The sequence below is a fragment of the Acipenser ruthenus genome, chromosome 11 (assembly GCF_902713425.1).
Source record: "Acipenser ruthenus chromosome 11, fAciRut3.2 maternal haplotype, whole genome shotgun sequence".
Classification (NCBI taxonomy): domain Eukaryota; kingdom Metazoa; phylum Chordata; class Actinopteri; order Acipenseriformes; family Acipenseridae; genus Acipenser; species Acipenser ruthenus.
Window position 1 is genome coordinate 27643606 of NC_081199.1, and position 17910 is coordinate 27661515.

Sequence of the window (17910 nt, forward strand, 5' to 3'; positions counted from 1 at the left end):
TGATAGTTTATTTTGTTATTTCTCATCTGTTATTTTCTAAGCAGTCTACAAGTAATGCGCTTCTCTTGCGTGTAAATGCGCACACGCATAACATAAGGTTTTGCGCCTATTTGCGCGGTTATACGGTAGGGTCTAACGCACCTTAATGGCCGGACTCAAATCAGATTAAAATAATAATAATAATAATAATAATAACAATTCCCTTTTTTTTCAACAAATACATCGAATATTATGCTAATTGATACATTAATTCAAACGTGGTAACCGTTTTATTAATATTTAATTTATGTCCCGTTTTTACCGCTTGCATACATAGGTCAGAGGTTACGAAAGTATTATAAAAATATTACATTTGTAGTAGCTTTAAAAAAAAGTATTGAATTTGACGAGTGAATGCATTTAATAAAAATGTGACTGCGCACTCACACAGGTTGAAAAATAAATATGCTTTAAATATATAAGTTTTCGGTTTTCTTCGACACTCTCCGGAAACTATCGAAGTCACCATACTGATTGCAGTGCTGCTGTTCTGGTCCAGAAGGCCAAATAGCTACAAGGTAAGTTGCACAAAACAGTAAAGCTGAAACCAAAGGCGTTTAAGTTTGCAAGTGCAATTGATATTACATGTTGCTGTTATACGGCATGCGTTTCAATTGAGGTTCATTTATATCTCTTTTTAATATGAAAGTGAATCGTAATGTTTATCTTTGCCCTTGACTTTCCAGTTCTGCTCAGATCAGAATGACAATTGAACTGTGTAGCTGAAATAAAACATTGAGGTGATCTTTATTTTTCTTGAGAGGACGTGTCTGCGTTAAACTGAATTCCCTATTTTGTACTTGCTAATTTCAACAAAATAACAATGTCAGTGTATGAAATTATAAACTTGTCATTTTTTTTTTGCTTTGTATTTTTTAAACTCCTTCTTTATAAGTAATGTATGATGTTTGTCTTATTTCATAGCATGTACTGTTAAGATTTCGTCTTTGTGCTAAAACGTACACGACTTATTTACAAGCTTGTTATAAAATACCTTGCTTGTGCCACCATACACGTAGGGTACAGTAGCTGCAAAGTCTATAAAGAAGCTACATTCATGTATGTATGTTTATATATACATGAATGACATCAGTCTTTCTATATGACATTTTATGTCTAGTTTAATTTAAATATACGAATTATAACGTGGACTAAAATGTTGCCATTAACACATTCAGATTAATGTGTTCTCGAAATAGAACAATGCATCTCTGTTGCAAGCCAGGTTCAATAATGATGGAGCAGATATGACAGACTGCCTTTTCCAAAACTGCACAACGTACTCTTGTTTCATGATAAACTACCAAAAGTGTTCACTCTATGGGCCACACTTGCTGCATCTCCACCTCCAAATTCCTAGGCAGTAATCAATGAAGAATGGCAATGCATCCCTTCAGAACAATTTAAACACCTTACATACTCGAATCACTGCTATCCTGCCTATGATTGGTGCTTGTTCAACATTTTATTTTGTACAGTCAGGTTGCTGTTGAGTTAGCATTACTAATGACTGACATCATATCTTCTGAACTGTTTTATCTTCTCTTTCAGCAACATGCTGCGATTGCCTGTTAGCCGGGCTCTGGCAGGAGTTGCCCAGAGCTCTAAAGGCTGCATCACTACAAAGAACAATGGTAATGATCCCTACAATGCTTGGACACTAACACAGTTTTAAACAACAAGGAAAATGAGACTTTAAAAAAAAAAAATTCTTGAAGGCCTTATTGTTTTAAAAGAAGATGGAGCTTGACTGCATATTACCGTAAAAGACTTGTATGCTAAATATGTCTTTGAAATTCAGTCAATATTGGGCCCTATTCACAAAGCTTGATAACTAAGTTTGACATCCGTTAAACTGTTTTGGACTGCTGTTGGTTTCTTAAACAATAGTCTATATTAGTTCCATGAATAACAAACTTTATTGTATTAATAAAACCAGTTAAAAATGTTATTCAGATAACCCACAAGCAAGAGAGTCAACCAGCTAAAACATGTGTACATTATCTTTCTGTGCATTTCATGTACAAAGCCACTACATAAAAGTCTATTTAATGTAGAAATGCCAAACAAATGGGTTTGTCTATTATATAGTTGGCTTTTGTTTTGGTTGTTGTAAGATCCCTCAGTAAAGTGAAGATTTATTCACCCACTTTAAAATTATTATTATTATTTTTTAATGCAGTTCGCACTGCAGCTACTGCTGTGAGTAACCTGGTTGAGGTGTTTGTGGATGGGAAGTCGCTCATGGTAGAACCTGGAACTACTGTCTTGCAGGTACATGATCACATTACTAATGTCCACTGCAAATGTGTTTTCCCAGGCTGCTAAAAATAGAATTTGTGTATCATTGTATAAATGACTACCACCACAGCCCTGCACATAGAATTGTCATGGATTTATTTAGCTTCTTTATATACACTATTAATAATACAGAAGTAACCTATTGGAATACTGTCTAGTAGTGTATTTGAAACTGCAGCACCTGATTTATGTTTTCTTCCCTTTTTTATGTTTATTTATTTAAATCTCAGGCCTGTGAGAAGGTTGGAGTCCAGATCCCTCGGTTCTGTTACCATGACAGACTCTCTGTTGCTGGGAATTGCAGAATGTGCCTGGTGGAGATAGAAAAAGCACCCAAGGTACAACCCTCTCTTCAAATGCAGTTGCAACACTGAAATAAGAATTCAGTTTTCATCTGAATTCCTATATTAAAACTGAAATCGTATTGACAAGGTCAATGTATCTGAACCTGTACTTTATACAGTATGAGTACCTGGAATACGTTTTGCAATGCAGATGCCATCATTTAAGTTTATTATTTATCTCTAACAAGTGATGATGGCCTTTCTTTCTAACACTGTCTGTAAAATTACATTTAATAAGTTATTGCCGTGTTCTCAGGATTAAGTTTAAGTACAGTTCAGTACTGTTTACAATAGGAACTGTTTTGCCCCTTTTAGCCAGTTGCAGCCTGTGCTATGCCTGTCATGAAGGGATGGAACATCTTGACCAGTTCTGAGAAAACCAAGAAAGCTAGGTAAGTTTTCCATCAATGCCTCGCTTTAAAATGTGTTTTTACCGTACTGTCAGTTGCGTGGCCTCTTTACGGTTATGTCTTCTGAGGATGAGGTGCGAACCAACACATTTCTTACCAAGAAGAAAACGTACAAAAGATGGATGCTATATTTTTTACCATATGAACATATTCTAAATTAGTCATTTTTTCTTATTTACACAGTTGTCAAATATGTAGTAGTTTTTTTTTTTTTAACATGCTTGTCAATTTATTTTTCTACTGTATAACGAAAGTAAATGAAACCTCTATAAAAATATTAATATATATTCTATATATAAACTGCTTTTTACCATGCAGGAACATCAAGGATAAAGCTTTTTTCCAAATCCCATTTAAAAACTGTGGGAGTTTTAATTGGTCACAGCCCACATTACCTTACAATATATGACACCAAACTGAAAACGGGGAAACATTTTTACATTCTTTTTTGCTTTAGGGTGAAACACTCCTTATGTTTTAATTCACTTTGCTGTGAATTTTCTATTTCTGTTTTGCGGTTGCCTTTCAGGGAAGGGGTTATGGAGTTCCTGTTAGCCAACCATCCTCTCGACTGTCCAATCTGTGATCAGGGAGGAGAGTGTGATCTTCAGGTATAGGAAGTAGATATCTGTCCAATTCTTAGACAGTATCACAGCATTTTTCAAAATATATGTTTTGCTTGAATTTCCATTCTGCCCATTATTTTAAAATGTGTGCTCCAGGACCAGTCCATGATGTTCGGAAGTGACAGAAGCCGATTCACAGAGGGTAAGAGAGCTGTGGAAGACAAGAACATTGGCCCTCTTATTAAAACCATCATGACTCGCTGTATCCAGTGCACAAGATGTATTCGGTAAGGATACTGGATCACTGTCTTAAATGACCAAAAACTTATTATATATATCTTGCCCGTTGCAAAAATCAAGTTATTGAGTGTGTCAGAAGTTTCAATGTTTATGGAGTTGTCTGTCTGGGTCCAAACTTATATTTTTACACATGCATATAGTGGATGTAGGTCATGGTTATTTTTACTCACAAAACCGATGGCTCTTATTTTGCACTTGCAGCAGTAGTAGGAGGTTTGTATGTCTGATATATTATTTATTTATTTATTTATTTATTTTTTTCCCCAATATGAAGGTTTGCCAGTGAGGTGGCAGGAGTGGATGACCTGGGTACCACAGGAAGAGGTAACGAAATGCAGGTTGGCACCTACGTCGAGAAAATGTTCATGTCGGAGATGTCTGGCAACGTCATTGACATTTGCCCTGTAGGAGCCCTGACCTCAAAACCTTACGCCTTCACTTCCCGGCCCTGGGAGACGAGGTAGGGAATCCTTCTGTTGACATTGCATGTCTTGTTTCTACAATCTGACCAAAACATTTCAGATGTACAGAAATAACCAAGTTAGAAATCAATTATGAACTGTATGAAGATCTACAAAAACCATGTAAAAACTCCCCTTTACTTGGATGCAATACCTTGAAAATCACAATTAGCTAAACACCATATCCTAGTTACTGTGAGTAACGTGTATGAAATGTGTTCAGCTTTATTCTGATTAAAGAAATCGGAACAAAATTAAGAATTGATTTTTGTGTTTTTGCAGGAATAGGTACAGTAACTAAGTAATGAATTTGATAGAAACTCTTTATTACAGAGGTTCTGTACTTTTTCCAGATTCATGCTGTTGAGCTCAGTATGGGAACATATTTTTGAAGCCTTACTGCCTGCATATTGTTTTGTTGTATTTTGTCACACCCTCAGAAAGACAGAGTCCATCGACGTGCTGGATGCGGTGGGCAGTAACATTGTTGTGAGCACACGTGGAGGAGAGGTCATGAGGGTCCTCCCGAAGCTGAATGAAGACGTCAACGAGGAGTGGATCTCTGACAAAACTAGGTGAGAACTAGTGTAACTCCACCAGTTTCCTACAAATCTCAGATAGTGTGCTGCATACTTTACAACATTTGAATGCTTGTAATTGCAGTGTAATTTGTATCTCCATGAGAACAGATTTGAAATGGTACTTCTGCTTTTTTTTTAATTGACTGTATTATATATTACAACCATTGATTGAAACAGCAATTCTGGGTTTTTATGGGAGTTGGGGACGACGTCAGAAGGATTGTATAAATGGTCTTAAAAAAATTAGGTCGTTGGGAGTCAGATACAGTGGTTTTTAAATCCATTTTTCATGGCCACAGTCAAGGTTGAAATCTTGAAGGAATACAGATACACTATTTTATTTATTTATTTATTTATTTATTTATTTATTTATGTATGTATTTATTCTTCCCCCCTACTAAATATATAGGTTTGCTTATGATGGTCTGAAGCGTCAAAGACTGACTCAGCCCATGGTGAAAAACTCTGCAGGGCAGCTGGTTCCCACATCCTGGGAGGATGTACTTACTCGTGTAGCTGGAGCGGTAAGGCTGACACATTAAACGTTCATAATAGCATCAGGTTGCAGTATTTTGCAGATGATAATATTTGATGTATCTGTGGTATGCTTCCAGCTACAGGGAGCTCAGGGTAATGATGTGGCTGCCATCGCAGGGGGGCTCGTGGATGCTGAGGCCCTGGTAGCCCTGAAAGACCTGCTGAACAGACTCAACAGTGACAATCTGTGCACTGAAGAAGTTTTTCCCATGGCTGGGGCTGGGTAAATGACACCTTTTAAATCTAGTTATGTGAATGCCTAGGATGCATATTTTTTGAAAATCAAATAGCTTCACTTATCATACCAGCCTTTTTGGCTGTGAGGCAATAGGTTTGACCTATGGCATGTTGACAAGGTTCAAGATAGTTTGAGCTAGTTGTTTACAAAGCAAAATAATTCCTGTATAATGCTGAAGGACTGCTGAGCCCTTTTAAACACGTTGCGTACGGGGACAAAATCATGATATACTGTCCTGGATCTTTTTTTTTTTTTTTTGATGCAGCACTGACCTGCGCTCAAACTACCTGCTGAACACCAAAATCACAGGCGTGGAGGAGGCGGATCTCCTGCTGCTGGTTGGCACCAACCCACGATTCGAAGCACCTCTCTTCAACGCCAGGATCAGAAAGAGGTCAGAAAAATGGGCAGTCGTGGGTCTGTTGATTTGATATGCTTTTCTGCAGGAAAATCTGTATAGTCATTGCAGTCCCACGAGAAGTCAGAACTGGGATGTGACATGCTTTCCTTTCGTAGAGTTCTTGTATGAGAGCAATATGAATAAATATTGCTGAAGGAAATGGTTTTGGCCCTCAAGTTTTGGTTTAAAAATATTAAAGTACTTTTTTTCTACTCCAATTCAATATACTGTCTTCCATCAATTGACATAAAGTAAACAAATACAGTACATGTAACACATTTCACATTAAATCTTGGGTTTTTCTGTTCCTTAATTAGACTAACAATAAATTAGAAAAGCACAGTAAACCTGGAATGTCCCAAACTGATATGCAATAGGAGCCTTTTTTTGTTCCTGGGACTGACAATTTTTAATTTCTTCCACATTATATTAAAGGCAGCAGTGTGGAGTAGTGGTTAGGGCTCTGGACTCTTGACCCGAGGGTCATGGGTTCAATCCCAGGTGGGGGACACTGCTGCTGTACCCTTGAGCAAGGTACTTTACCTAGATTACTCTAGTAAAAACCCAACATAAATGGGTAATTGTATGTAAAAATAATGTAATTGTATGTAAAAATAATGTGATATCTTGTAACAATTGTAAGTTGCCCTGGATAAGGGCGTCTGCTAAGAAATAAATAATAGTAAAAGTTATTTCGAAACATTTTGGAGATGTCATTAGCTAAGCACAGTAACTTCGTAACTAAATACCAAATAAATGAGACTCCACTGGTAATGAGTATGTCTCATGAATATTACAACTTTAAATTCTCAAATTACAGTCTTATTGCTCTCGAATAATGCATCAAAGGTTGCTGCACAGAGGTTGTTTTAATGATTTTTCTGTTTCTATCTTCTCCCAGCTGGCTTCACAATGATCTTCAAGTAGCTGTGGTCGGCAGCAAGGTGGACCTGAAATATACCTACGACCATCTGGGAGAGTCGGCACAAGTGTTGGAAGAGATTGCCTCTGGAAAACATCCATTCAGCCAAGTAAATGCATACTTTTTGTAGCCCTTCTTGTATATTAATTTTATAGGACAGCTCAATACTTGCATGATCAGGGTTTTTGCTCTCTGTGCTAACTGGCAGTGGCTGGGTAGAAATTGGTTGCAATTTTAGAGTTGATTTTATTTAATGGTCTAATTACAATATTTATGGCAATGGGCTGATGCTGGAAGTTTGAGGGGGTAATTTAAAAGGTATTTCAGTCCACTCAGACAACATGCTCCAGTGTTTTAAGTACATAAATGTTGATGTTTTTCTCCAGGACCTGAGCAAGGCCAAGAAGCCCATGGTTGTAGTTGGCAGTGCTGCTTTCCAGAGGAAAGATGGAGCTGCTATTCATGCTGCAATTTCCACCATCGCTCAGAACGCTAGGACCAGCAGCAGGCTCCAAGACAACTGGAAGGTTCTCAATGTTCTCCACAGGTGAATGATCATACTGGGGCTTTGGGTGTATTGTAATTAGTGCTGGGATAAACGCAAGATTTTCATGATCGGATATTCGCTCATAATTTAAATATTCATTTTGTTTGTTTTCAAAAAGTAGCAAAAGCCATTCAATTGCTCAGAACGCAGGCAGAGACAGCATAGCAGCAGGGACAGGGGGGGGCCCTGTGTGTGTGTGTCTGTATTTTACAGTAAGATATTACAATATGTAATGAAATATCCCAGGAGTAAAGAATACGTTGTGTAGGCCTTATTTACCCCAGTGAATTAACTACAAAACAAAGGATGCCAAATAATGTTTAACTTCAACTGCTGTTTTGTTTATTCCGGAAATAAATACTACATAACATTGGCACCACATTTTATTTTTTTCCATTCCTAATGAAGAAGTTTCTAAAGTAGTAGTGAGTAGTTGTTTCTTGATGTGAACTAGATGCAAAGAAATGCAGAGAGTCCTTTTCTGCAGATATTAGTTTGGTTTATTCAGTTTATGCAGGGAATCGTTTTTTTTTTACAGAGCAAGCAGATTCCGGAAACAGAAAGAACACTCAAAGCAAAACAGTACAGAGCACACTTTCATATGCAAACTGCACGGAGCAAAACTTAAAAACAAAACAACAGAACAAAAGAATAGAATGCAAAACTGTAGGTTTGATCCTCCAGGACTCCTCGATCGATAAGTCTCCAATATTAGTCTGAATGAAAGAGAAAGTGAGCTGAGCACACCTTGATTAAGTAGCCATTGACCTCATTAAATGCAATCTTGCAATCTCGCATTTACCAGTTACTATACCTCCTCTGATAATCTGTTTTTAAAACTGAGTGTGCAAACCTGTAAACACATGTATCTTATATTGCATTCAAACCTCTTTCCATGTTATCCAACACTTGCCATTGCCATTTCTTCACAGTAAACAGTGGCCATAGATGTTTTCATAAAGTAATAACATGAGGTTTACCCGTGCCTTTTTGTAGTTGAACAACCAAACAAAAACTGAATTTAACTTTAAACACTTCAAATAAAACAAACGTGGAAATGGTGTTGTAAAGTGAAAAAAACTCAGTTTTTGGTTCTCGTTTTACATTCCACATAACAAATATTCCACAATATTTCCAGGAAGTTGAACACTGTTTAAGTGAGGCATTTCAGAATGATGTGCTTGCCTTTTTTCTGACCCATGACATTCTGACCTTCTCTAAAGCAGCACAATGTATTTTTGACCCAGATGGCTTTCCATAGAGATCACTATGCGTGTGTGCGCATAATCTGGTTTGTTTACTTTTTGCTGTCTAAAACTTTTAAATAGAGGCTCAAGAGTCTTTTTTTAAACTGTCATACAATTTCTGGTGAGACGGTAAATAAGTGCAAGGTATTTTTGACATTTGTACAGAATACTATCATCTGATTTTTGTATCTGAATATATGTCAAAAAATATTAGTTCAAATATTCTGATATTTGTTCCAGCACTAATTGTAATGCTGTAAAATTCTGAGGTAAAAGTGATCTGGCTTGGTGGTCCAGTGGTTAAAGAAAAGGGCTTGATACCAGGAGGTTCCCGGTTCGAGCAAGTCACTTAACCTCCTTGTGCTCCGTCCTTTAGATGAGACGTAAAACTAAGGTCCTAAGTCACTCTGCAGCAGCAGCAGTTGTTGATGCATAGTTCACCCCCTAGTCTCTAAGTTGTATTGGATAAAAGTGTCTGCTAAATGACTAATTTTATATATAATTTTCAGATCCCTGAGATGGAATAACAGTGTAAAACACTTCCTTTTTTATTTTATTTATATATATATATATATATATATATATATATATATATATAATAGTTAACCTTTTAATTCTGTGTAGAGAGCAATATTGGTTCCATGCATAATGGAGATGCAAGTATCAATGTGAAGCAGATTGTAGATAACTTATAACTTGTAAAGTTTATGCTGTGATAAGGTGTTTTTTATTTATTTATTTAACTTGTATAGACTGAATACAAGTTTTGCTTGTGACTTGTGATGTGGGGGTTATTTATTTGAACTAGTTTAAGAGTCTTGTAGAATCTTCCTGTGCTGACCTTGTGTTTTTCTGTTTGAAGGGTTGCTAGTCAGGTGGCAGCACTGGATCTGGGATACAAGACGGGAGTTGAGGCTCTTAGAAAGAATCCCCCGAAAGTACTGTTCCTTCTGGGAGCTGACGCTGGCTGTGTAACCAGGCAGGATCTGCCAAAGGACTGCTTCATCATCTACCAAGGTGAGGGGGTGGCTTCCAGTAGCACTAGTAGTGCTATGGTTAAGAGGACCCAGGTTTATCCTTCATTTTGGATTCCAATATCCTTGATTGACTGCACAAAGACTTCCCTCTGCCTGTTATGAAACGTATTGCATTAGTGCACAAAGTTTGTGTAGGAGATTTAGTGCTGTGATGCAGTAGTTTGGAGAAAGCAATCACCTGTGCACCTTCTAACCCTTTGCACTAGCATGACCCTATAAAACTTTGAGTGCTAATTTTCTGTATCAACACCCATGCGTTGCTGAGGAATGGCTTTTAGAGTGAAATTAAGTGCTTAAAAAAAAGAAACTACCCGATACAGTATAGGATTCTCATTTATTTTCTTTTAGGTCATCATGGTGATGTGGGTGCCCCCATGGCTGATGTCATCCTCCCTGGTGCTGCCTACACTGAGAAATTCGGCACCTATGTGAACACAGAAGGGCGGGCCCAGCAGACCAGGGTGGCAGTAACTGCCCCAGGCATGGCTAGAGAGGACTGGAAGATCATTCGAGCCATTTCTGAGGTGCTGTGACAAACAGTATACTGTATTTTTATAGCAGCAGTAAAATGCAGGCATAACATTTTAATCTGGGAATATCAGCATTGGCAAGTATTGTCATTTTCAATCCAAATAATGTTCCCTAGGTAGAAAAGTAATGTACCTATATATATAAATTATTATTTTTTTTATTTATTTTTTTTTTTAAATGTACTGTACTTGTAACACTAAAGATTTCAGAGTTTACCAAGTATATTATTTGATGATTATGGATTTGGTTACCCTTTGTTTATTAATACATTTTAAACCAAATAATCTATGGAAATTACTTTGTTATATATAAAGGAGGTTTTGGTTTCATTAAAAAAATGTAGCCATAAAATGTGTTCATACAAGAATCTGAATTAGACTCATTGAATAGCAGTTTGATCCATTCCAGGTGATTTTCTCCAGTGCTAGAAAGTGCTCTTCTAGTTTTACCTCTCAATTTGGCAGAGATGTTCATGTTGACTTTTTTTGTCTTCTTCCCAGCTGGCCGGCGTGACTCTCCCCTATGACACTCTGGATGAGGTGCGGGACAGGCTGGAGGAGGTGTCTCCTAACCTGGTCCGCTACGACGATGTTGAGGAGGCCAACTACTTCAAGCAGGCAACTGAACTGTCAGTGGTGAGAGTCTTTACTTCTTATTTATTTGTTTATTTTTTCAACAATTATTTTTATTCTTTTTCCAATTTTGGAATGTCCAGTTATTATTCAACCTGGCTCACCATTGCAACCCCCGAATTAACTCGGGAGAGACAAAGACAAGCACTAGCGTCCTCCGAAATGAGTGCCGTCAGCTGTCTGCTTTTTTTTTTGTTTCACTCTACAAGTCCGCCATGCAGCCATATTCAAAACTTACAGCATTGGAGGACCACGCAGTTCTGCATTGTGTACAGGCCGGCCTGCGGGTGCCCGGCCAGCTACATGGGTCTCTGGTGTGCGGTGAACCAAGGACTCCCCAGCCGACCTAACCCCTACCTCGCCTGGGCAGCGCTTGGCAAATTGTGCGCTGGGAACTCCCGTCCACGGTCGGCAGAGGCATAGCTTGGATTCGAACTGGTGATCTCCAAGTTATAGGGCGCATCTTGCTCTGGGTGGAGTGCCTTTACTGGATGCGCCACTCGGGAGCCCCAAGAGTCTTTACATTTAACACTTTTTTTTTTTTTTTTTCCCTGTCTCGTGTTTGATTTAATAAAGAGGTGGTGGTAAATATTACTTGTGAAGTCCTGTTCTGAAATCTTTATCTCTTGTAGTCCGCTGAATTTTTTATTTTTGCTTTGCAGGCAGTGAACCAGACGCTCCTTAGTGATCCTCTTGTCCCACCACAGCTCACGATTAAAGACTTCTACATGACAGGTGTGTTACCTGTAAAGCCTTCTTTAACTCTGTTTTCTTTTTGTTAAAAAAAAAAAAAGAAAACAATTTGGCAATTATTATTTCATTAGCACTCACAAGCATTTTTTTCCTGAGAAGCATTTCTAGGTCTACTTTTGGTTGAAGTAATACATAGAATAAATTTCAAACAAACACAATATTTTTGATAAATACTTCTTTTGAGGTTTTACTCCCAGCCTGCGACATACCTGAAATTTCAGATTCACTGCAATTGTAATTAGATATGTAATGTGTGTGTGTGTGTGTGTGTGTGTGTGTGTGTGTGTGTTCTATTTATTTTATTTATTTTTTAACCAGATCCTATCAGCAGAGCCTCCCAGACCATGGCAAAGTGTGTTAAAGCAGTTACTGAGGGGGCCAGCGCGGTGGAAGAACCGTCCATCTGTTAAAGAACATTGACTGAAATAAATATTGGTCTCTCACATCCAGCACTTGTATAATGTATCTTGAACACCAAGCTGGAATCAGACCATCTTAGAACAACTGTGTGAACTTTCTATTATATATATATATATATATATATATATATATATATATATATATATATTATATAATATATATATATATATATAATTGTAACACTCTGACATTCTTTTACAGTTTTAGTAGAGGGAGGTTAATGTTGAAGTTCTGTGGCATACTGTATCTTTTAGAACCACTCTGTGCCAAATAAAAAAAGATATGTAAAAATAATAAATGTATCATATTATAAAGGCTTTGTGGAATTTGTGTGAGCATTTTTACATTATGAACAAAACATTTCCAAGCTCTAATAGAAATGTATGATGTTTATTGCAAAATTAGTGATGTGTCCATCAGTTGTCTAAAAAGCTTTGTGTGTCTAGATTATACTTGACCTTTGACCCATATTGACTCTTGAGCACCCCGACCATTTTCAAACAAAATGTTTTCTTTTAAATCGCTTGACAACACCCAGAATTCTTGGTTTTTAGGCACTTTTAACAAATCTGTCTCTGAAAATTTACAATCATCCTCCACCAACGGCAGCACCAACCAAGCGAACAAGACAAATGATCTTCAACTCTGACAGCGACAAAAAATTTATAAAAAGCATACCCCATTGAAACATCTTTTCATTAAAAATATGTTGTTTTTTGCAGTTCATTATCTACCCAGTTTAATTCACTGTTCCTGAATTATCAAAAAGAAAGTTATATTTAAGATTCTTTAATATTGACTTAATTTACGTTATTATTATTAATTAAATTCACTTGCAATTTGAACCTTAACACCTGTTTATTGTCTTTTTTTATCACAGATAATATCTATGTATTATAAAAAATAATAGATGGGCTTGAGTGAGTTATAGGAAAATAATTCCATCTCGGGTTTCTGTGACAGTTTATAAATTACTCGACCTAACGGCCTATCTATTATATATCTTTTTTTTTTTTTACCATCACAGTGTGTTCGATGGAAGATATATAAAAGCAATGTAGAATAAATGCTTACTCTACTACTGAAATATGTTGCCTATAAGAAGGGGAAATGTGTAGGATGAAAACATGTAACAGGTTGGGTCTATGTTCGTTATAAGCAATTCCAGTCCTGAGGAGCCATTCCATTCCAGGTTTAGATCATGACTGGAAGGGACAATTTTGCTCATGTACTCGTCCTGCAATTGCCACGATAGCCTTAATCCGGACACTCCAAGAACAGCATTTTGGAGCACTGAAACAGTCTTACCCTTGCATATGCAAGAGTATTGAGACAGATTAAAATTTCTTAAAATATAAACTGAGTATTAAATTGAGAGCCGTCCTTAAATATCATCTCCAAATTAAAGAGGTTTACAGAAATTGGTTTTATTGGTGAGCAAGTCTTTGTTCACTGCTGGTCACATGGCCACAAGAAGGGAGGTTACTGCAGAATCTGAGAATCTTATTCAAACCTGAGGTTTGTACAGTAATTTCCTCTGAAAGGTCTTGTGTATTTTACATGTTACGAAAAATAAGTTAAAAATGAAACTATGGTGTTTGTTTTGTTCAATGTAAGCCTGCTCATAAAAGGAAACTTTCATATATATATATATATACACACACAAAAGTCGTAGTTGAGCGTTACTATCTACTTTTTTATATAAGGTTACTTAGTATTATATAATGTTGTATATATATATATATATATATATATATATATATATATATATATATATATACAACATACACACACACATACATATAATTAATGTCAAGAAAACATTCATATATGTGCTGTACATTGCAATATCCATATCTCTATATATTGCAATACTGGCAATTGTTTAAAATTACTTTAGTAACTTCAGTTACAAAAATATATATAAAATTGGACCAATACTTTACCCACCCCTGGTTTTATATGGTAAAGAGGTACACTAGTAACACTTAATGGAATACAATACAAACAACCTCTTTTTTAGTGTCCAGGGTAACACAGGGCGCTTCACAATTTATATTAAAATATCCCTAATGCGCTTGTGGTTAAACCCATCCCAATATGAAAACGCACACTCAAACAGATAGGTCTTCAATCTAGATTACACTTTATGCAGAGTATTGGTGCTACTGAATATATACCTGTTTGTTTATTTCCACACACAAAACATACCTCCTCATACAAGGACAGTGAAATGTAGTGGAATATCTTAGCAAACTCCTCAATTACATCACACACACACCCACACACACACAGAAGTGAAAATGGGGCTGCCGGACAACCTCAATACATTTAGTGACCATTCTGTATTTCATGTAAATGTGTCTCATGTTAAATCAAATAAGGACCACCAGTTTGCTAACCCATTTTCACACTCTCTGATCTGGTTAAGCAGAAACAAGCTTATATGAATGAGCACAAACCATATTCCAGTCATTAGTAGGCTTCAGAGACTGATTTCAGTCTTCTAGAAAATGTATTTTGTCACAGGTATTTTGTAAATTAGGCAATCCACACAAGAACTGAGATTTTGCTATGTACAATAGTATAACTTTGTTATTGTAAGCATATGGAAAATATTTGATACCTGCAATTCGTGCATATCAAAATCCTAAATAAATATACTATGGACATCAACTGTGGAATGTCTTGTCAGAAACAGCCGACTAGCTACATTGTATTCCACAATAATAAAAGTAAGTTACAGTATGTTGTCAAAAAATAGGTATGCATGTTGTTCTGAAATATTATTGAAAGAATGTATATCAGCATTATATTTATACTAGCTTTTGACCTTCAGATATATATGTAATTGATTTTATTTTTCGGATAAAATATACCCTTACTACCGTTGCTGTTAGTCTCAATACGCAACATTGTTTTTCTTGAGACAATTATACTAAAATGTACACCGTGAAATTATGTTTTTGTGGGTATTCACTTCACGATGTTATGTTTTGTGCATCAAAAATAGGTTACTGTAACTATTTGTAAGAATTCAAAAAAAGTAAAAATGGTAAACTTCAAAAATGTGTTCAAATTACCGTATGACTATAGTGTTGATAAAATATTCACACATGAACCTATTAAGATTTAACTAAAGTTTCTAAATCCATAGTTACTGAGTTAAACATGTACAATTAGATATTTTAAACTGCTTTTTAAATATACATTTATACATTTCCAAATATATAAACTCGTATACATCATCATATAACATAATAATATGTAAATTCAGAAAAAAAAAGGGAGAAGGGGGTGGGGAGAGAAAAAGAACCATTCAAAGTATAAGAGCTCAGTCCATATAGGAGTTCAAACTACTAGTATGCCCATCCAGCTGAATGAAGGTTTACACTTGTTTTGTAACGCTCAGGGAACTTATGATCATATATGCCATCAGTGTAGACAATGCAGGAATACATCAATGCTGTGAAATTATCATTAACCACGGTTATTTTGAAACGTTTAGCTTTTCAATGTAGCACAAACTTACATTTTTCAATATGGTAGCGAGGTTGTTGTTGTGCTGCCCGGTTGTTGTCATGTCCCCCAAGTGCCTGTAGTGGTGCTGTAAGGAGAGTCTGCTGATGATTAAACTAAAAACCCAGCAGCTCTTTAGTGCTATTTTTTGCTGGAGATAAACGAGATTTATATGTATCAGGGATTCATACAGAAATATATACAAATATAAAAACGCATAGCTCCTTTAAAGATACCGAAAACAGTCCGTAAATAACCCAACAGATTGAAATAGGGATTTCCATACTGTATCAGAGTGAATATCAGATACAGCAAATAGCTGCTGAAGGTAAGCGAATAGCCTGGGGTTTGCGTGGAAGCGGGAGCTGGTGTATTGGGCGAGACAAGGCCGTAGTGGTTGCTACTCGAGATCGGCCGATTTAAAATTCTGATAGGCCGTTATTGGTAGTTTGTTTTTATTAATTATTTTAAACGTTGGGTTGCTTTGTATGATCTAATTGTGTTTTATTATTGTGAAAATCAACGGTTTGTCAGGGTATTTTAAACTTGTTTGAAGTAATTATTTACATATTTTCTATTGATGTTTTTGTTTTGAAGGCCCCGAAACAGTAGGCCTTGGAGCGCCTCCCTTTGTTAGAACGAATATTTTTTAAGAATAACTATTTACTGACCGAAAATATAATTCAAATACATCTTTTACATAATTTTTATATATACATATTTTAGTAGGCTACTTTCTATTTAGGTTTCAGTTTTATTATTTTCCCGTTTCCTGCAGAAGCTGCCTCTTTTGGCTTTAATGTTTAAGCTCTTCCTGTGTAAACAAAATAAATGTATTTTTTATTACACATAATACAAATGTTTGAAACAATTTTGCCGTTAAAGGAATGCATAAAAGTTCCATGCGTCGAGTTTGGGCTTTGCCTGTTTTTAGTTTCGTTTTCAAAACAACTTCGTTTTAGTATATAATCAACAGTGGTGATCTGTGTAGGTGGGATGATTACATTTTGTAGAAGAATGGTATAATGCTAGATGACTTTGTGTGCATATAACAACAAACATGCCTTATTTTCGTAAGCTAACCATTCTTTGGTGAAAAACCGCGAAAATCGATAGTACATGATTATTTCAAATACATTACAATACTAATGCGATAATGTGTGTTTACCATTTTATATACGGTAGTTAAGTATATAAAATCGTAAAGCTTTACTATTTTGTTTAACATGAGAACGTAAACAAAGGAAAATACAATTATTAATAATTGAAACACACACATTTCACGTTCACGTCTTGAGTTTTATAATAATTTAGTAAATTATTGAATTTATCCAGATAAATCCTGTTCTCCTGAATAAATGTACAGCAACAGAACGGCATTTATATACGCCGTAAATAATTAATTTGACAACAAACTTGTGTAGATTTTAAATTGCATTCATGTCGGTTTTCATTGTAGAATTCTGTTCATTCTACAGCTACAAACCGGTAACGTTACAGTAGATAAGTATATATGATTGGGTCTACACAGGAACTAGGCTTTCCTGTACAGTGGTGCTGTGACAGGTGTCCACATCTTGATGGTAACCTACTGTGAAAGCAGGGGTCATTCCCATCCATGTAAACAGCTGATCGTTTACTGTTTTGTGTGGAGTAGTGGTTAGGGCTCTGGACTGTTGACCGGAGGGTCGTGGGTTCAATCCCCGGTGGGGACATTGCTGCTGTACCTTTGAGCAAGGTACTTTACCTAGATTGCTCCAGTAAAAACCCAACTGTATAAATGGGTAATTGTATATAAAAATAATGTGATATCTTGTAACAATTGTAAGTCACCCTGGATAAGGGCGTCAGCTAATAAATAAATAATAATAATAAAATAAATAATAAGTAACAGTGTTACTTGGTACAGTAGGTGTGCTCTTACTGTATCAGTATTATATAAAGGGGGCCTGCACATATTCACAAATGTAGAATTGAATACTGTAGTTGCTAACTAGTTATCAGATGACACCCCCACCAATGTTGGTAGAGATTCTTAGGGGGTCAACGCACATATTGTGCAAAGATCACTTTGAAGCATAATCTAATATTGTAGAAAAAAGTAATTGAAACTCAGGTGACAGGA

General features: G+C 36.2%; 2 protein-coding genes across 3 annotated transcripts in view; both read left to right on the top strand.

Moving 5' to 3' along the window:
- Window positions 1-343: 343 nt before the first annotated feature.
- Window positions 344-13117, top strand: LOC117426654 (NADH-ubiquinone oxidoreductase 75 kDa subunit, mitochondrial). The gene is made up of 19 exons (XM_034044504.3): window positions 344-557; window positions 1591-1673; window positions 2222-2313; window positions 2571-2678; window positions 3000-3076; window positions 3624-3705; window positions 3817-3947; window positions 4235-4420; window positions 4862-4996; window positions 5412-5526; window positions 5617-5762; window positions 6043-6171; window positions 7079-7208; window positions 7486-7646; window positions 9756-9910; window positions 10279-10454; window positions 10962-11096; window positions 11756-11828; window positions 12165-13117. The coding sequence occupies exons 2-19, from the start codon at window positions 1595-1597 to the stop codon at window positions 12254-12256; spliced, it is 2202 nt and encodes a 733-aa protein (XP_033900395.2). The 5' UTR covers window positions 344-557; window positions 1591-1594; the 3' UTR covers window positions 12257-13117.
- Window positions 13118-15604: 2487 nt separating this feature from the next.
- Window positions 15605-17910, top strand: part of LOC117426653 (INO80 complex subunit D-like) — a 35083-nt gene continuing 32777 nt past the window's right edge. The window contains exon 1 of one of the 2 annotated variants that reach the window (XM_059033584.1): window positions 15605-16113. The gene's annotated coding sequence lies outside the window, so the exon portion shown is untranslated. The remainder of the gene's footprint in view (window positions 16114-17910) is intronic. The other variant, XM_034044502.3, reaches the window with a different exon arrangement.

Excerpts from the sequence above, each read along its gene's own strand:
- LOC117426654 (XM_034044504.3), top strand. The coding sequence starts at position 1,595 with ATGCTGCGATTGCCTGTTAGCCGGGCTCTGGCAGGAGTTGCCCAGAGC. Across the intron at positions 6,172-7,078 it reads AACGCCAGGATCAGAAAGAG|CTGGCTTCACAATGATCTTC; the intron begins GTCAGAAAAATG and ends ATCTTCTCCCAG. Across the intron at positions 11,097-11,755 it reads AGGCAACTGAACTGTCAGTG|GCAGTGAACCAGACGCTCCT; the intron begins GTGAGAGTCTTT and ends TTTGCTTTGCAG.